The sequence below is a fragment of the Limanda limanda genome, chromosome 12 (assembly GCF_963576545.1).
Source record: "Limanda limanda chromosome 12, fLimLim1.1, whole genome shotgun sequence".
Lineage (NCBI taxonomy): Eukaryota > Metazoa > Chordata > Actinopteri > Pleuronectiformes > Pleuronectidae > Limanda > Limanda limanda.
The window spans coordinates 10,045,434-10,062,306 of NC_083647.1; the positions used below are offsets into that span (position 1 = coordinate 10,045,434).

General features: G+C 44.7%; 1 protein-coding gene across 1 annotated transcript in view; it reads left to right on the forward strand.

Moving 5' to 3' along the window:
* The window catches only part of tiam2a (TIAM Rac1 associated GEF 2a), a 53,594-nt gene that overhangs the window by 15,623 nt on the left and 21,098 nt on the right, over positions 1 to 16,873 (forward strand). Inside the window, exons 8-14 of the mRNA XM_061082386.1 lie at positions 1,948 to 2,004; positions 6,587 to 6,763; positions 7,217 to 7,321; positions 7,410 to 7,488; positions 7,621 to 7,710; positions 7,825 to 8,043; positions 9,996 to 10,090. Of these exons, the coding sequence (XP_060938369.1) occupies positions 1,948 to 2,004; positions 6,587 to 6,763; positions 7,217 to 7,321; positions 7,410 to 7,488; positions 7,621 to 7,710; positions 7,825 to 8,043; positions 9,996 to 10,090 (822 nt within the window). The remainder of the gene's footprint in view (positions 1 to 1,947; positions 2,005 to 6,586; positions 6,764 to 7,216; positions 7,322 to 7,409; positions 7,489 to 7,620; positions 7,711 to 7,824; positions 8,044 to 9,995; positions 10,091 to 16,873) is intronic.

Genomic DNA, 16,873 nt, shown 5'->3' on the forward strand with positions numbered 1-16,873 from the left:
CCCCAGGTCTCTTACTTTTCTTTTCTTTCAAGCTCTTTTCAGAGTCTTTGCTTTGTCTTTTTTCTTTACAGGGAGGCTAATGAGGAGCAGTTAATGGCTGTTAGTGATTTTCAGAGCGTTTTGTGAGAGATCACTGTAGTGTTAGTTTCAGTTTTCTATTATTCTTTCTGGGGTAATTCAACCAAGGCCATTTTGAATGACATCACCAGCTCCCTAGTTGTTCTCGCACGTAGCCCCGGCAAGACATATGTTTGCTGGCGAAAGGATTTGGACAGCGCGGCCGGTCTCCGTAGCCAAACTCCTCGTCCATGCACTTAATCTGTTTTTACCTTCTCAGGTTCCCAGACTGAGCTTCTCGCCAAGATTTACAAGATAGATCTTCTTACTTTCCCACCCTTTTCCTCTCCATTTATCTCTCTTCCTACAACTCAAATCCACTACGTTTTAGCCTCTTTATTTTTTCCTGCCTATTTAATCTCCTAAACCTAGAGATTCATCTCACTGTCCGCCTCAGTTTTTCTCACTATACGTCTTTTTCATTTTTTCCCTTTCAGCCTTGTTCTCTCTCTCAATCCCCCCCTGGTTCTCAAAGCATAAACATCAGAGCATTACCCGGCACTCTTTCTCCCACAGTTTCCATACCGACTCATCTGTGTTGACTAAAGCCTAAATCCCATTTACCACTATGACGCTGCGCTTGACAACCTTGCTCCTAAGTCAGGCACCCCCCCCCCACACTCCCCAATCTCCTCCTCCCCCCCTCTCATATTCTCATCTCTCATCCGCCTTAGCGCTGCTGTGTATACAGTAAGGGGCTGGCCAGCAGGCTGTGGGAAGTAGGCCAGAAAGGTCTGAGGATTTGTGGGAGAGTTTGTGGAGCTTTCTAAAATTAGTCAGTTTACGGTGAAGCAGCGCTGTTTACAGCCACTTTATAATGTGCTCATGTTGGGGAGGGAGAGTTACTGTAGTCTGCTGATCGGAGGTCAGATGAGGGTTCTTCCATAACAGGAGCTGGAGTTTTTTGTAAAGGAGATTTATTTTCTTGGGATTGTTTTCGGAGGAATGGGGATATTCCCTGCAAGGTCTTCTCCGTATACCGATTTCTAAGTGTTTTGTGCATATCTTTGAATAAGCAGCTCTTTGTGCATTAGCGGTGGTGCAGCTTCGGGGTCGACTGAGTTCTGCAGACAATCTTTACTTGCCATAGATCAATTACTGCAGGTCACTTACAGTTTCAGAAAGAAAGCTGCAACCAGCATCACCACAGGCCAAACAAACAGCCCAGTCCAAACAGTCAGGTTTAGAATGGACACTGCACTAGTAAGAGGGAAATTAAGCAGGAAACTCGGCTTCATCTAATTTAATTTCACAGCAAAAAATATAAGCACCTGTGACCCATTTTTAGAACAAAACGCCCTATTTCTGTCAGCAGCGATGCCACCCATCATGCCTCCGACTGCCCGGTGACAAACTATCTCAAAACCTGATAACTGCGGCCGCTTTGTGTGAGGATTGGAGTTCCACCTTCACATAATGGATAGTGCTCTGTCACCGCTGTGTTATAGAGTTGTTCAGGCCCTGTGAGGCCACAGAGTTACCTCCAACTCAGAGGGCTCAGCCAGACGCAGCGTGCCGTGCAATCACAAGCCGGGAGGAGGAAGATGGAACGGAATGAGAAGTGAAAGATTTCCCCTCACACACGCGCGCACACACACACACACACTCTCTCATATTTCCACCACTGCACCTTCAAAGGCCACAGACCCCCTTGTGGAATCCGTATCAAAGCGATGCACTCGCCACGCATACTTTTTAATTAACTACATAACAGCGGCGTATGTGTCGGATATTGTGTTTGCCGGAGTTGCCGGCCACTTAACTGCCTGTGAGTTGATCAGCACGGTGCCCTGCTGTCTGCAGCTCTGACTGTTTGTTCCTTCATTTCAGATCTTTGAGGGCGACGCTGGAGGTCAAACTTACGCACTGCCTCCCAGGAGCACCGAGGTGAGTCATAGCGTTTGGTTACTCTGTGCGTCCATTATGGTTTTCAGGATCTGTGATATATCCTTTATACATTCCTCTGCCATCTGTCTCATCCATACTATGGTAGCGTTTTGCATGCTGAAATATCAGTTTCAGCGTGAAGTAGCCACGGCTGGGACGGGTCAGCTTTTGCCTTGACCTCAGCGTTCTCTCCTGGCTTTGATTGTGGGCCGTGTAACGATATTTGTCGAGGATGAAAGATGGGATCCCTTTCATGTAGATCTGCAGGTGTCTCTTAAAAGATCGGCAGACTTTTACTGCAGTGGGACTGTGTTAAACTTGGCTGTGGACACGGTCCTAGATTCACACCATAATTAAGTTAACGGAGGGTGTTGGGTTGACGTGTTGGCGATTGAATGTGTGAGTGTGTGGATGGTAAAACGTGATGAATGTTGAGGAGTGTGAATTCTGGCCATCTGAGCAGCCGCACATTGAGACATTAAGCTGTAGCGTGTGCAGTTTATCGGGTATTTACATGCCTGCATCAAGGAAGCGTGAAATATTTCTGTGAGCTTCAACTCCAACTATAAAGGCTGGAATCATGCGAAACAGAGTTGGCCTGCCTCTGTCCGAAGGTGACACAATTTGCCTACTGGCACCTCGGACGCCTCGTTTCCACACAGCTCTGTGTTTGTATGCGAGTGAACCAACAGTGCATTCATTGCTATGGCAACCTCTGTGATAAATATTAACTTGATGAGCCAGTTTAAAACATTATGAATTTCAATAAACTATGTGCTTTAAGCGACAATCTTAAAGTTAAACAGTTTTCTGTATGTTCAGCACTAGGGGGTTGAGTCTATACAGTATATGAAAAAACTAAGTGAAAACAAGGTGTCACTTCCATGCATCCTTCGTGTTGGTACATCTACTAGAGGGCAGAGCAGAGTTGAGAGAAATGTTTATGTTTCTCTTAAGAAAGAGACAAAAGACTTACTACTAACACGTAAAGTCTCTCCACAAAAAGAGGTTCCTCCTTGTTGAAATGTCTTCCTCGTCTCCAATTGTTGTCTCGCTTGAACTACTGGCTATACTGCCTCACTATAGTTTCCAGTGCTTAATTTTCTCTGTTTTGTCCATATCCAAAAGCTTTCAGAATACCTGCAAAAATATGGATAAAATGAATGCGAGGTGATGGTTAAAATGCTATTTTGTTTGTTTAAGCTATACAAAGCTGAAGTGTGAGGTAAATAATATCTTTGCCAGGCAAAGTGAGGGTAAGGTTCACGAAAGTCACCCATCCACAGTCCTATGGCTCAGCACATAGCCATTCCTAAAACAATAGTTTTTTTTACGTTAAGCTTTTCGTATTAACTCCAGTCGAACCTTTTCCCCATTTCGCCGGTCTTTATGAAGAGATAAGCTAAGCTCCTTTCTGAAATAGCAAACTTTTCCTTTAGTAGAGAATGACTTTGACATGACTGTCCTCCATGTGAAAAGGAAACTAGAGAATGGCTGTTTGTCCCTCAAAATAAAATCTCATCAAAGCCTCGATGGAGGAGCAGTTGAAGTCTGGCGCAGACAGATGAGCATAATGGACACATTTAGACGGAGCAGGACGGGTGTTATGAGGATCACTGTTCCACAGGATGCAGTGATTCATAGTGTAAGGCTGTGGTGAATGTGGCGAGTGTTAAAACTGCCCTCATTAAGGGTTTAGAAAATGGACTCAGAACAGGAAGTGGTTTGGGAAACAATCATGGCTTTCATTGGGTCAACGATTTTGCATCAAATCTATCAGCTTCCCTTCGGTCAAGTGTTTGGATCCCTCTGAGGTTTTGAATGTGGAAAACAGCTCGTCTCATGGGTCCATTTTGATTAGTGGGGATTAGGATTCTTCTGGGTGGGAAAAAGAGGAGTTCAGCACAGCCCTTCTGATTTGTTTGCCAACACGTACATTTCTTCACATCTGTCTTAATGACTGTTGATGCTGTACTTCCTGGTTCCTCGAATCCTGTGAATCTCTCTAATAAGCAACCACCTCCCTCCAACCTTTTTGAAGTAAAGGGTGTGTACCCTTGCTTTGTTGTAGTGCACTCTCGTATAGCATGTGACCGTGTGTGACCTATACGATTATTAACCATGCAACAATACCAGGAGGCTGTGGCTTTGGGTCGTGGCGTAAAGCAGAGAGACATAAACATCTATATGGGATATGTGACTGTAGCAGCTGCCTTGGCTTCCATGGAGGTTCAAAATAAAGGTCACGCAGAACCCTTTGAATTTTGCCATAGATCTGGACAGTTTTTTTTTACATTTTCACCAATTTCTCATGAAATGATGCATGAATCTGAATCAGACATATTTAGGGGATTCATATCTATGAGTTTGTGCATTTGGTGCAGCCTGATTGAATTTAAGGGGACTGTTGGGCCTTGGTGGATGTACAGGATCTACTGGGTGCCCTTCTAGCTCAATAATGTAATGAACAAAGGCCTGCTTCATTGAGTGTATTCCAGAGGAGGGTTGTGGAGATATTTTATTGGCTCGTGATCTCCACCTCGCTGCTCTCGTCGTCCCTGGCACACTGATCCCTCTTTCCGTGTTGCCACACTCTACTATCCACTAATACTCATCCCTTTCTGTGACTTGAGGTCACTGCTGAGGAACAGGCACTAGTTCTAGCCAGTCTGGGCAGCAGTTATTGTCACCTTGTGTGTGTAATTGTGAAGAAACGCCTGTCACAGCAGGGGAATGAGGAACCTTGGGTGGAGCGTCAAGGAAATAAACAGTAATACTCTTTTAAAGGATATAAGAGCAGGAAATTGGCTTAAAAAAATTCAGCTTCCTCTTCACGGTCAAAATATCTGCTTGAGTCAGTGCTGTCATATTTTTGTTACTCAGTTGCTAAGTGGAACAGAAAGGGAGGATTTGTGTGGCGGCCACCAAACCGTCCGAGTGTGTTCTATGTTTGGAAGCGGCAGGGTGGAGGTTGGCGTGCGCGGAAACAATTTCAACACTCAAAAGGATAAAAAATGGCTTGACTCATTTGGCCGAATGCAAATGTAAATACGCTCTGGCCACACAGAGCACTTGTTGAAGACCAGCGCGTGCCTGGTCTGTACTCTTGGCACTAGCTCTCGGAACTTTGACCAGAAAACAGTTCCAGCCCTCCCTTGACCGTGAAAGAGTGTACAGTGTTAGTCAGCCGCCAGTCAGGTCAGCACAGGCGACCAAATCTTAGTTTTTCCAGCCACGCCATGTAGCTCGGACACAAACGGGCCGGTTATGCAAACAGTTGCCATGACGCTTTATTTTTTATATTTATAAGCATGACCCATCCCTCAAGAGGTGGGCGTTGAAGTGGCACCTTGTTTTCCTCCGTCACCAACAACTGAGGGAAACATTCTGGGATAGGAACATCGGCTGCCTGTATTTCCGCGCTGATTCTTGAAGTTAACGTGTCATGGGGACGTTTAGATGGAAAACAAAGTAAATGTTTGCGTTTAAGCTGTTTTTTCTGAGCCAACACGACTTCTTGTGTGCACATTTTCTGTGTGGAGCTTAGTGAGGCTGTGAATCACAGACATCAGCTCGTCTCTTTGGGCTTTTTTGTCAGGAAGAGAAAAAAGGTTATTCATTAAGAGCAAACATCCAGCTTCAGAAACGGATAGAACAGCTCACACACACACACACACTCTGCCACAAACACAAATGCACATCAGACACAAGGCCTCAAACACCACTCTCCAGTTTTATAATCCCATAATGCGTTGCTATATAACCCAGACCTACTCATTAAGGCAATTATTCCTCTTGGTCCTGTCTCTCAGTTTATAACTTTGTCTTTGTCAGAAGTGATGAATCACTGGTTTTTCTCTACATTTGGTGTGATTGAGCCCATTCCTCCAGATCTGGGGTCTTGATAATTGTGGTCTTCTGCTGCACTGCGGCCTCTCCCACAGGCCCACAGCACAGCAGCACAGCAGAGGCACTTTCCCCCTCCAGAGACACAGAGTCGCAACCAAAACCCACCAAATGGCTGCCTGTGAGGCCGAGCAGCGGGCTTAATACCCGGTTCAAACCTCGCTGTTAATGCCACCAACAAATAGTTCCCTTCTGTCTGACTGACGTTAAATAAATTGCCCCTACACACGTCGTTGTAGGTCAAAACCCGGCTTGTGGCTTTTCCAGATGGAAAAGGTCCCGGTGACGTGCACCGATATCATCTGGGTGTCTAGACCACTGCCAGTCATCTTGTGTACACGGTCATTACAATGATTATTATGTGGAGCAACTGCCGTCTATATTGTCAATTGAATTTCGTAACGGCTAATTGTATGACATCTTTGCTTTGCTGCTTGATCCACAGCCAAGCATTTAGACTAATGGAACTCTATTGATTTGTGGGCTGTTACTCAAACTCTCCCTCTCATTCATTCACTCACTCTCTCTGTTTATTTCCTTCTCCACCTTCTTTTCCCCCATTTACTCTCTCCCTCGATCTATCACTGCTCACCCATTTCCTTGCTTTCTTTATTTATTTAATGATCTCTATTTACCTTCCCTTCCTTCCCCCTGTTTTCCTCTCCTCCTCTTACAGAGGGTGGATGTGCTGACCAGCATTTACTCCATGTCGCCCCCTGAGGTCGGTGCGTGGGACAGCATCAGCGGTGCCACAGACGAGCTGACTGGCGTCTACATGCCAGACGGGCTGACAGTGCAGGTTCCCGTCAGGAGAGACCAGACGGCCGCCGACCTGCTCTCTGCGGCCTGCAAGGTGGGTTTGGCAGTTGGCTTCAGAGAAATGATTTCATGAACAGCATTCCTGAGAGTGACAGTGAAAAAAACCACAAACAAAAGCAGTTGTGTCATTGAGATTAGGAAGAATTTGTTTTCATAATCCGGCCATTCATATGTACAATGCCGACAATATGTGTTTTGTTATGTTGGGTTTGATCTCATGTAAATACAAAGTTAATGCTCTAGAAATTTTCAGCGACACCAGGTGTGTCTGACTTCACACAGTCGCCGGCAAATGCCTGCAGATGGACAAACACGCACACGGCTTTTTTTATTAACCAGAAATTTCTCATCACATAGTGTGAAGTCGGTGATGAAATTCACGCTCTGGCCACACAGCAGCTGTCAGACGAAGCGTTGGCGCATGAAATATGTGCGATGACTTTGTGCGTACAGGCTGCTGAACATTCAGGGGCTCTTGTGTAAACAGGTGAAACAGCTGGAGCCGGCTCTGCACTGCCTCCGACTGCACCGGCCAGCGGGGGTGGACGTGGAGGTTCGATGCGTGGCGTCAGGAGAGCTCGTCAGCAACATGGTGAGGAGGGTGTACACAGTGCACACACAGATACAGAGTTCTAAACTTTCCTTTAATGGGTATTGATTTGTTTGCTATCACCCTGTAGGTCCATGATCAGCTGGAGGTTTTCCCAGTTAATGTGTTTACACTGCACATGAGCAGGCCGAGCAGCACCGGAGACTTTGGTGAGTCTCAGCTGTGGATTGATTTTTGCGTCTGTAATTTTCTGCACACCTTATGATCCTTTATGTAATCCTTCTCTCAGTTTAACTTTGTTGACAGTCTGTCTGCATCTTTGTTTCTCTCCCGACTCGCAGGTTTCGCAGTAACGGGACACATAGACGCCCAAAAGAACAGTCGCATCTTTGTCAGCGAGGTGCTTCCTGATGGACTGGCATTCAACGAAGGTGCTCGCTTACGTAGTAAATGAGGAAGTTTAACCTGAAATCCCCAGGAACACTATCATGTGCAATCTGTGACGCTTTTGCTCCTTGTTCTGAAATGTGTGTTTGTGTTGGCAGGTTTGCGTCCAGGCGACGAGATCTTGATGCTGAACCGTCGGTGTGTGTCGGGTCTGGACCTGGCGTTGATCCAGACGCTGTTTGCCGAACAAACTCTGCACCTGAGCCTGAGGCGGAACGGGCCGCTGCCGCCAACTGTGGCCTGCGCACATTCAGCCCCTCCCACCGAAATCGACCAGGAAGTTCGCGGCAAGCACCACCGAGCCAAGTCCTCCTCAGGTGCTTAAATCCAACTACCATAAAAACACACACAAACCACAAACCAGCACCAAACCTGTAGCTCTAGTCATTAGAGGAATTACTGTTGTATCAAGGGGAGGCAGAAAAGAATGGAGGTTCCTATTTCATGGAAACACAATAACAACGAAAGTGAAGTTCTTTTTAAAAGTTGCAGTTCGTTTTCTTCCCTTTTGTGGAAGAGCAAGAGAGAGGTTATCTACAGTGAAATATAACAACTTGGCACACACACACACACATTAGGGATAGCAGTCAGTGTGTGCTGGGTTTTATTTTAGTACTTACTCTAGACATTCATTTTCTAAGTATCTTTGTCATTGTAGCGTTGTGGAAGTGTTGTTAGTGTAAAACCTAAAAGGTCATCAGTTGCTCACATTAGCCGTTACTGCTGAGAAATAAGGTCATCTTCTCACATCACACCACAAAACAACCCCACCATGTCCGGACATTTTACTTCCTCAAACGAGTCAATGTCAAAAGTTAAAAGGCAGCAGAAAAATAACTGTGTATCCACTAAGAGACGGAGAGAGAGAAAGAGAGAGAGAGAGAGGGAGGGTGAAAGGGAGGGTGAAAGAAAGAAAGAAAGCAAGAAGGGGCTTTCGACAGCAGAGGTCTCATTATCGGTGTGAATGTACAACGTTCTGTCGGCTTGGTTCAGTTTTAATGTGAACAGCGAGGTGTCAGAACTGAAACTCCACTACACGGGCACGGCTGATACCCAGCTGGTGGACAGGCATTTGTTTTTGTTTGAGACTCACTCGAAAGGTAAGGGAAGTTCCAAGAAGTACATTCACAGATTGAAATGATCAGTAAATTGTATTAGTAATCATTTATATTACGACTCAGATTTTTTGTGTTTATGAGGAACTCACAGTTAACATTGTTAACTGAGTAGAAATTAAGATTGTGACATATATTTATATTATATACGATATATGAACACAGGTTATTATGGATTCCTGATATGAACTTAACCAAGCGTGAAAACCTCTTAATAATCTCTGCAGCTGGCAAACACATGCTGCCTTTTTATTGTTTATTCCATTGTTTTGCATCAAAAAACATTCAAAACAGAGAGTTACTTTCAGAGAGAGTGTCATCTTAATGATACAAAGTCATTATTGTTTTCTCCCACTGCCATCATAATTGAACAGACGGCTTAATGACTTAAAGGCCTCATTATAAGAAGTAGTGTAATCAAAGTTCCTGCAGTTTTCATGTATTTCTCTAGAGGGCGTATTAACTGCAGGCTGATAAAGAGGCTGGGAGACAAATGGCGACAGTGGGGGAATTAACGCTTATCTGACACAAAGGACAATAACAAAGTAATTTCATGGTGGTACTCCTAGAAAGAGGCTGTCTGTCATCTGTCTTCATGCAGCCTGATGCAAACGTCTTAAGACAAGGGAGTCAAATACAGATGACTAGATATCTATAGTAGCTTCACATTTTGTTGACTTTATGATTGCCTGCTTCAGCAAGTGAAGCTCGGCTCCACGGGAGGTCCAGAAGTTTTCTTTTGTTTCCCTGCTGTCACGTTGGCCTGCCTCCCAGGCTACAATCCGGAGAAAAGTCTTTTCATGTGCCAATTGCTGGAGAGTTTGTCCTCGGGTCCTTGGATTTAATGAGGCAGATAAATCTGGAAAATGTTTTAAAAACAATCGGTTAATGCGACATTATCATTATCAGGATGTAAAAATACAGAGAGACATTCAGGAACCTTTATTTTTATTTTAATAAATATTTTTCTTTCTAAATTTGTGTTTTCTAAATCAGGGTTGGTTCTTCTTTCTTGAAATGGTCAGGTTGTGCTTTAGCAAAAAAACACTAGAGCACATGCAATGCTGAGTGATGAAAACATCTGTCACACACACACACATACATACACACACACACACCACCTAATTCTGACTGTTGCCTCTGTTTCCTTCCAGATGTGTGCTCTGCAGCTGACGGTGTTGCATCCCTGTGCGTAGGACTGGAGAATGGTCACTCCCACTGCGCACACAGGCCTGTTCAGCACAGCAAGGTGGGAGGGGTGAGAGAAAGTGTGTGTGTGTGTGTTAGAAAGTATTCTTGTCATGTTGTAGACGTACATGTATAGAACACCTCTGTCCTTCCAGGTTTGTTTGTGTGAATAAAAGTGTGCGAGTCGCAGAGTGCGTGTGTGTCTGTGCCCACTCACAGTGGCAGCTGTGGGGCTGTCAGAAACCAGACTGGCTCCAATCCTCAGCATTACCATAATTAGGATATTTCATCATAGCCACCGGTACAAACACAGCTTATTATTGTCATGCAGACGGGATCCAGATCGAGAAAAGACGATGTGTAACCTTCCCACCGCCTCTAACACACACACACACACACACACACACACACACACACACACACACACACACACACACACACACACACACACACACACACACACACACACACACACACACACACACACATACACACGCTTGAAAACCCACACATGCGTGGATATATGCACATGAAAACATGCATCCCTCACAGCCAAAGCTGAATCTCTCATAGGAGAAGCTGTCGAATGTGTTTCTGTCATCCTCACCTTCACTCATACATATATACTAATCAATCATTGTATTGTAGACTTGCGGACAGATTTTTTTGACACGTCTGTGTTTGTCTTTGCTTTAAGACTCTTCTCTTTCGTCTCAGTACCCTGCAATTAACTCGACCACTCTGTTTCGAACCAGTTTAATAGGAATATCTCCTCTATAAATATGCCTTTGCTTGTCTCCCATGATTTATGGCATATTGCACACCTATTTCTGTGCTGCCGGTCATTGAAAACCCGCTCAGGTTTTTGATATTTAAACCAACTTTATTGAAGTCATAAAACTGAGCGGGAACTGGCCCCTTTGGGAATTAACACCTCAGAGCGGCCTTGAAACGGGATGATCTGCATGCCGGTGGTTATTGAGAGCCATAGTGAATGTGAGCGGTCACCGTGTGTTTATGGATGGAAGCCTCTGAGCGCATGTGCACGCATTCGTGCATATTCACCCCCTTTTGCATTGTTCGGCTGATATCTCCTTTTAAAGCCGCGTGGTTGTTATCTGCGGCGTGAGTGCATGTTTGGCACCCTTTTAGCGAGCTGCTCGTTATGTAATATGAGCTAAAATGAAAAAAGGGAATAGGCAGTGGTGTTGTGTGTCGTTTCAGCTGTGATTCATTGATTGCAAATCCAGGCCAAATATCCAGAAATCGTTTCTAAATGCCGCAGCTTTATTCTAATTGCTTGAGTCAGAAAATGCCGTGCAGTGTTTGACCGGAGGTCAATCCAGGAGGTGGATTAGTGAGGACAACTTGCCCTTTTCTCTGCTCTCTCTCTCCATTCTGGCTCTATTTGTCTTCGCTTGTTGTTTGCCCGGCGACATGAGTCAGTCCCACTGCGCTGAGATCTGCACTGCACCACTGCTGCTGCTGCTGCTGCTGCTGCTCAGCTCCCCGCCGTTTGTGTTTTACTGAGTGAATGAATGGAAGATAGGTGTGTGTGTGTGTGTGCGTGAGAGTGACTGAGGGAAGGAGAGAGGGAGGGATGTTATTGAATGTGTGTGCTCATACGTGCACATTTGATGCAGGGAAGGAGACAAAGCCCATCTCCTTCCATCAGGGAAACTCAGCCACTGTGAAGGCGGGTTTTAAAAAAAACCGGTGCTGGTAAATCAGATTTTTTTTTCTGACACCATGAAATGAACGGAATTTAATCACCGCACGGCCATCAATTTGTTCTCTGGGGCGGGGAGAAGGGGAATCGAGTCACCAAGTAGAAAATCAGCCATGTATCAGCATATAGAGGCACGACTGTGTGCACGTGGGGTTGTGGAAGTCAATAGAGATGGATGGAGGGGAAGGAGTAATTTCAAGCCTGTTGTCACACGTTGTAATCGGCCGCCTCCCCAGACTGACTACCTTTTGATTAATTGGTCCATTGCCTTCCAATTTGTGCTTATTACACAAGAGAGATTTGCGTGTGTGTGTTTGAGGTGAAATGCTGACTAGGCACAGTTGACAGCGTTGTTTACCATCAGGCTTGTGCTGCCCATGTGTACCAGTTACTTAACGATACGTTTGGCTGTAGTGCACCATAGCAATTGGTTTGACACGGTGTTGTGGTTCCATTATGAGCTTAACCAATCAATTGCTGAACTCAACTGAATTGGTCCCGGATAACTCCCATGAGGCACCTGAAATTGAATTGATTTCACATGCATGCATTTGTTTTAGTGAGGCGATGTTTGTCTTGAAATCCAAAAGCTTCAGCTTCCATTTTGTTCATGCCACACCTCATCTCCGCCTGTTTAATGAAACTGAGAGGCTTGGGGGGAATTTTTTTATTTGAGTGGCAGGTGATCCACACTTTCTCACGCATACACTTGAACACACACACACATCTAAAGTGTAACAGGCGATCTGAGTAGACAGATGGAAGGACAGGGGAAGTAATCTGGCATGGTGTGGTGTCACCACATGGCACCCAGCCACTGTAGTGAAGTCACACTCGTGTATCAATGCACACACAGACGAACATACCAGGATGTGCAGAGAATTACCCTCACATCCCTGCTTCGGTGAACATTTGCTGTGTTTCTTAATCGTCCATGAAAGTAAACTCAATGCCTTTTGGTTTTTGAAAATGTTTCACTTAAATCATTAAATTATATAAACCCAAGACCTTCCTGCATAACAGTTATAGAATAATAGTCGAATCATTTTTAAAGCAAACCTTTCACAATCATAGTCATTTTCAGCCAGTGCGCCAAAAAGTGAAGCCAAAGTGTCTTGGTTGCCCCCCAGTGGCAGGCTGCAGTATAGGTCATAAACTCCACCTCCTCCATATCAGTAGATAAGGGGTGAAACATCATGATTGACAGCTGAGATGGACTCGTGATTGAGCGCATGTATCAGCGGGACATCTGTACCATTGCTACTGGCTACAAATGAGCCAAGATGGGGGCATTCGTACTGCATGATAGTGTAGCTTCATCGTGGAAAGTAGTGGAGATGCGTCATTCATCTTTATATACAATCTATAGTTCTTCTAATTTCTCAGATACAAATATCGGAAGATTGAGACTTTTGAGGATACAATTACTTAATAAATTATTGTATTGATACTGATTTATAATATATGTAATTCAGCCTTAGTTTCCTTTTGTTTGTGTTATGTTGTGAAATCCACTAAATCAGCATCTTATTTATTGTGCAGACTTATATCTTTGACCTTGCTTGTAGATTACAGCCATGTCACTTTAATGTCAAATTCCATTACGTAATGAAAACTGTGACTTTGGTTTTATCCAATAAAGAGAAGTTGTATGTTTGGTCGGTCATGTCTTGTAATAAACCAAAGGTTAAACAGTGGGCGGACATTTTAAGCCTCTTTGCTTTGATCCAGACATTTGAGTAAGAGCATTTAAATGGTCTTGTGAAAGAAGACTGGGGCCAAACTTCTCTGTGCTGCTCAGCTTGATTCACTCAAGTGAAACAGTGATGTTATTAGGCCTCTCTGGATGAGAAGAAGGTATAAATCTAAGTAGACTGCTTCCTTACTTCTTCCTCTCTTTTTGGTCTCGACTTTTCATTTTGCTTCACGTCTCAGTAGGCAAGAGGAATTAGAAACGTGTGTTTAGACTATATAAAAAAATGTGTGACTAAGAGAGAAGTTGAATTATTCAGTTTTGATTCTCATCTCTTATTTTGGTGCTGGACTTCAAAAAGATTCGGTGATGCCTTAGGATACTCAACTGCATCATCTTCTTCAAACAAGATCCCTTCTTCCTTGCAGCTACAGCCATCCCCTCCCTAAACTTTGCAGAAGCTCTTTTACCCGACTGGAGTGTGTGTCTGCAAGTTTGGGGGGGTGTGTGTCTGTGTGTGTGTGTGTGTTATGACTAAGCCCATCAGCCGCCATCTGGCCGTGAGCAAGCTAATAATCTGAGCTTACTGTCGTCAGTGCAGTTAATGCTGGCCTGCTGCAGTCAGTCCACTCCACTGTAAACAAGTTGGAAAGGCAGACACAAACTGAGAAGGAAGGAGCCCAGGAGCGACCAAGAGCATCCAACATGACGCAGGTCTGGGTAGAATGACCACAAAGGGGCTGGCTGGAGCTTCCATGGCAGTGACCATACCTATTGTTGCCCCCCCGTCGAACGGTGAAGCCCCCCGGTCGTGTCTCTACCTCACCACCTTCATTGAGCTCTTCATGCGGGACCAGTCACTCGCTCAGGCCCTGTGCTCGCTCCTGTCCATGTGCTGGTTCTGGCCGTCTGGCTGTGAGGCCGAGGAGAAGGACTTGTTGCTGGGCTCTGCGCTGCTCAGTTTGGGACGGCTCCTCAGGGACAAGCTGGCCTGCCTGGCTCAGGACATGGCCGGCTGCTTGTCCTGCCACCGAGAGGCCAAAGGGGACAAACAACCGGTAACTATTATGGGCTGTGGGCAGGTTTTAGCTGAAGAGGGTGAGACTATTAACACTTGAGCTGCAAAGTTTCACACAACTCCCACAACCTTCTGTCATCATATTCTTTTTTTAAATATCTCCAGTAATGCGAGTCTGGACTAGTTTAACAGTCGGATAATTAATTTGCTCTTTCTTTTGCATTTATTTAGCATTGTATTATAAATTGTACAGGACATTAGAATTGTAGTATGCTATGAATTCACAATATATATAAATGAATATCTCAACCAAGCAGGGTATGTTGTCCCTTTCTGCTGGTGGGTTTGTTGGTTTGTTTGTGTGTAAGATTGCAAACAACTAAACAGATTTCCATGATATTTGGTGAAAGGATGCAGTATTGGTAAAGAAAGAACCTATTGAATTTTAGAACAGACCCAGATCAGGAGGAAGATCCTGGAATTTGTTTCCACATTCTGAACATTGTTAGATTGGGTGTTTTTCAGCATTTTCCGATGGAATAATTCATGGTTCTAGATGGAAAAGCAATCTGGCACATTTAGGAAACTGATATCAAAGAGTTTGTCAAATTTGGTGCAACTTCATCAAATTAGAGGGGGTTGATAGGCCTTGGCTAGGGTGTGTGTTCTACTGAGTGCCATTCTAGTTTGTAGCCATGCTAGTGGTGACGGGTGGGCGGTGTTGGTCAGATGGTATTGGTCCACCACTTTGGTCCAGATCATGGGATGGATGCCATACAATATGGTACAGATGGCACCTAGAGGAGGAAGTCTGCCCATTTTCATCTAACACAGTTTTAGTTTTTCCAGAACAGATTTCTATCCAAATACTTGCAGATGACATTCCCATCAGCTCTGTGGGACATTGTTTTTCGTGCTAAGTAGCAAAGGTTCATAGGCTAATACCAAGACTGTAAGAAATGTAAACATCCCTTCCTAAAAATTAGCAGGTAAGCACGTTGTTTGTCCCAGCTTACCCTCTCCACACAGCCCTCTCCTGGTGATCTTTAATGTTAAGCGTCCTCTTGCCAGGTTTATGGTGTGGCCAGATGGGAGCAGGTCAAACGGTCACAGTGTTGCTGCGTCTCTTTACTGCCATGATGTTATCTCAGAAGTATGGGCTCTATCAGAATGAATTGCATCGGTTTGATTAGCAGTTATGGTCTTTATGGGCGTGTATCGCTATCAATAGTCACCTTGTGCGCTCAGCAGCTGTGTTATCTGTCTGTGTCCTGTCCCCTTGGCAGTCGTGTGGTGCGGCTCGTCCAGGTTGCATCGTTTTTCCCTCTGAACCCCCCAGATCGAGTGTTTTGGGGGTCAGTGCGGGGACTGGGGGCAGCACAGAGATTTCCATTAGTTATTCCAGACTAACTTGTCATCAAGCGAATGTTCAATATTGGCAACAAGCATTTTCAATTGACCTTTCATTTACTTTTAGGCATTTGCTATTTCAGAAATACTGTATAGTTGCTTTCAGTCCTTTGCCTTTGCAGTGGCAGTCGTGCAGGAGTGGGTTTGAACAGCCGAGGGGACGCGGTAGAATGGGTGCTGTTGTCTGAAGCTGGTTTCATTATTAAAACACACTGCTCTCCCAAAGCCCTCTGAGACTTTGTGGAATAATATTTGTTTAGGATGAATAATAAAAGGCATAAATGGGCTTGAGTGGAGCAAAACGAGATCAGCCCTCCCTCTCGTCTTTCTCTCTCCTCCCATCCACTCTGTTTGATTTATGTGCACATGTCTATTTTTATTGGGCTCTCCAAAGAAGATGGCATCGTGGCACGATGGCCCACTAACATGGCAAATGAATCACCAGTCTGCCTACTCTTCTTCATCTTCTCCCTCGTCATGTATATTTGCTTATTTCTGCTACGTTGTGGCCTCTCCGCTGGTAAGGCGCACAGCTTTTCCTTTGATTTGAGCAACATTTCATCGGAAGAGAAAATAATGGAACATCAAATAGAGATGTAGACTGTCACCGGTGGCTGACAGGCATCACAGTGTTTCCAGCCCAGCAGCCTAAGTGCACAGCTTGTTGGGTTTTTTTCAGGGCTTTTGAAAATAATGTTTTGAAGGCGGGAGCTCTGCTGCCTTGGGAATTCATCGCCTACACTGATATAGGAGCTGCTGTTTGGAGTTGGGCCATATTACAACTGTTCTTGTTGCCCTGTTTTCCATCTTTCCTAATGCAATGCAGTGACGAAATGCTAATCAAGCTCTCGAATCCAATCAGTAGGTACAGAAATTGTTTTCAGATCTGGTTTAATAACCAATATTATACCAAATAGGGGATTCTGTATTTTTTTTTTCCCGCAACAAGCTTAAGGCCAATAACTCATTTCTTGAAAATGGTATAGGGATTAAG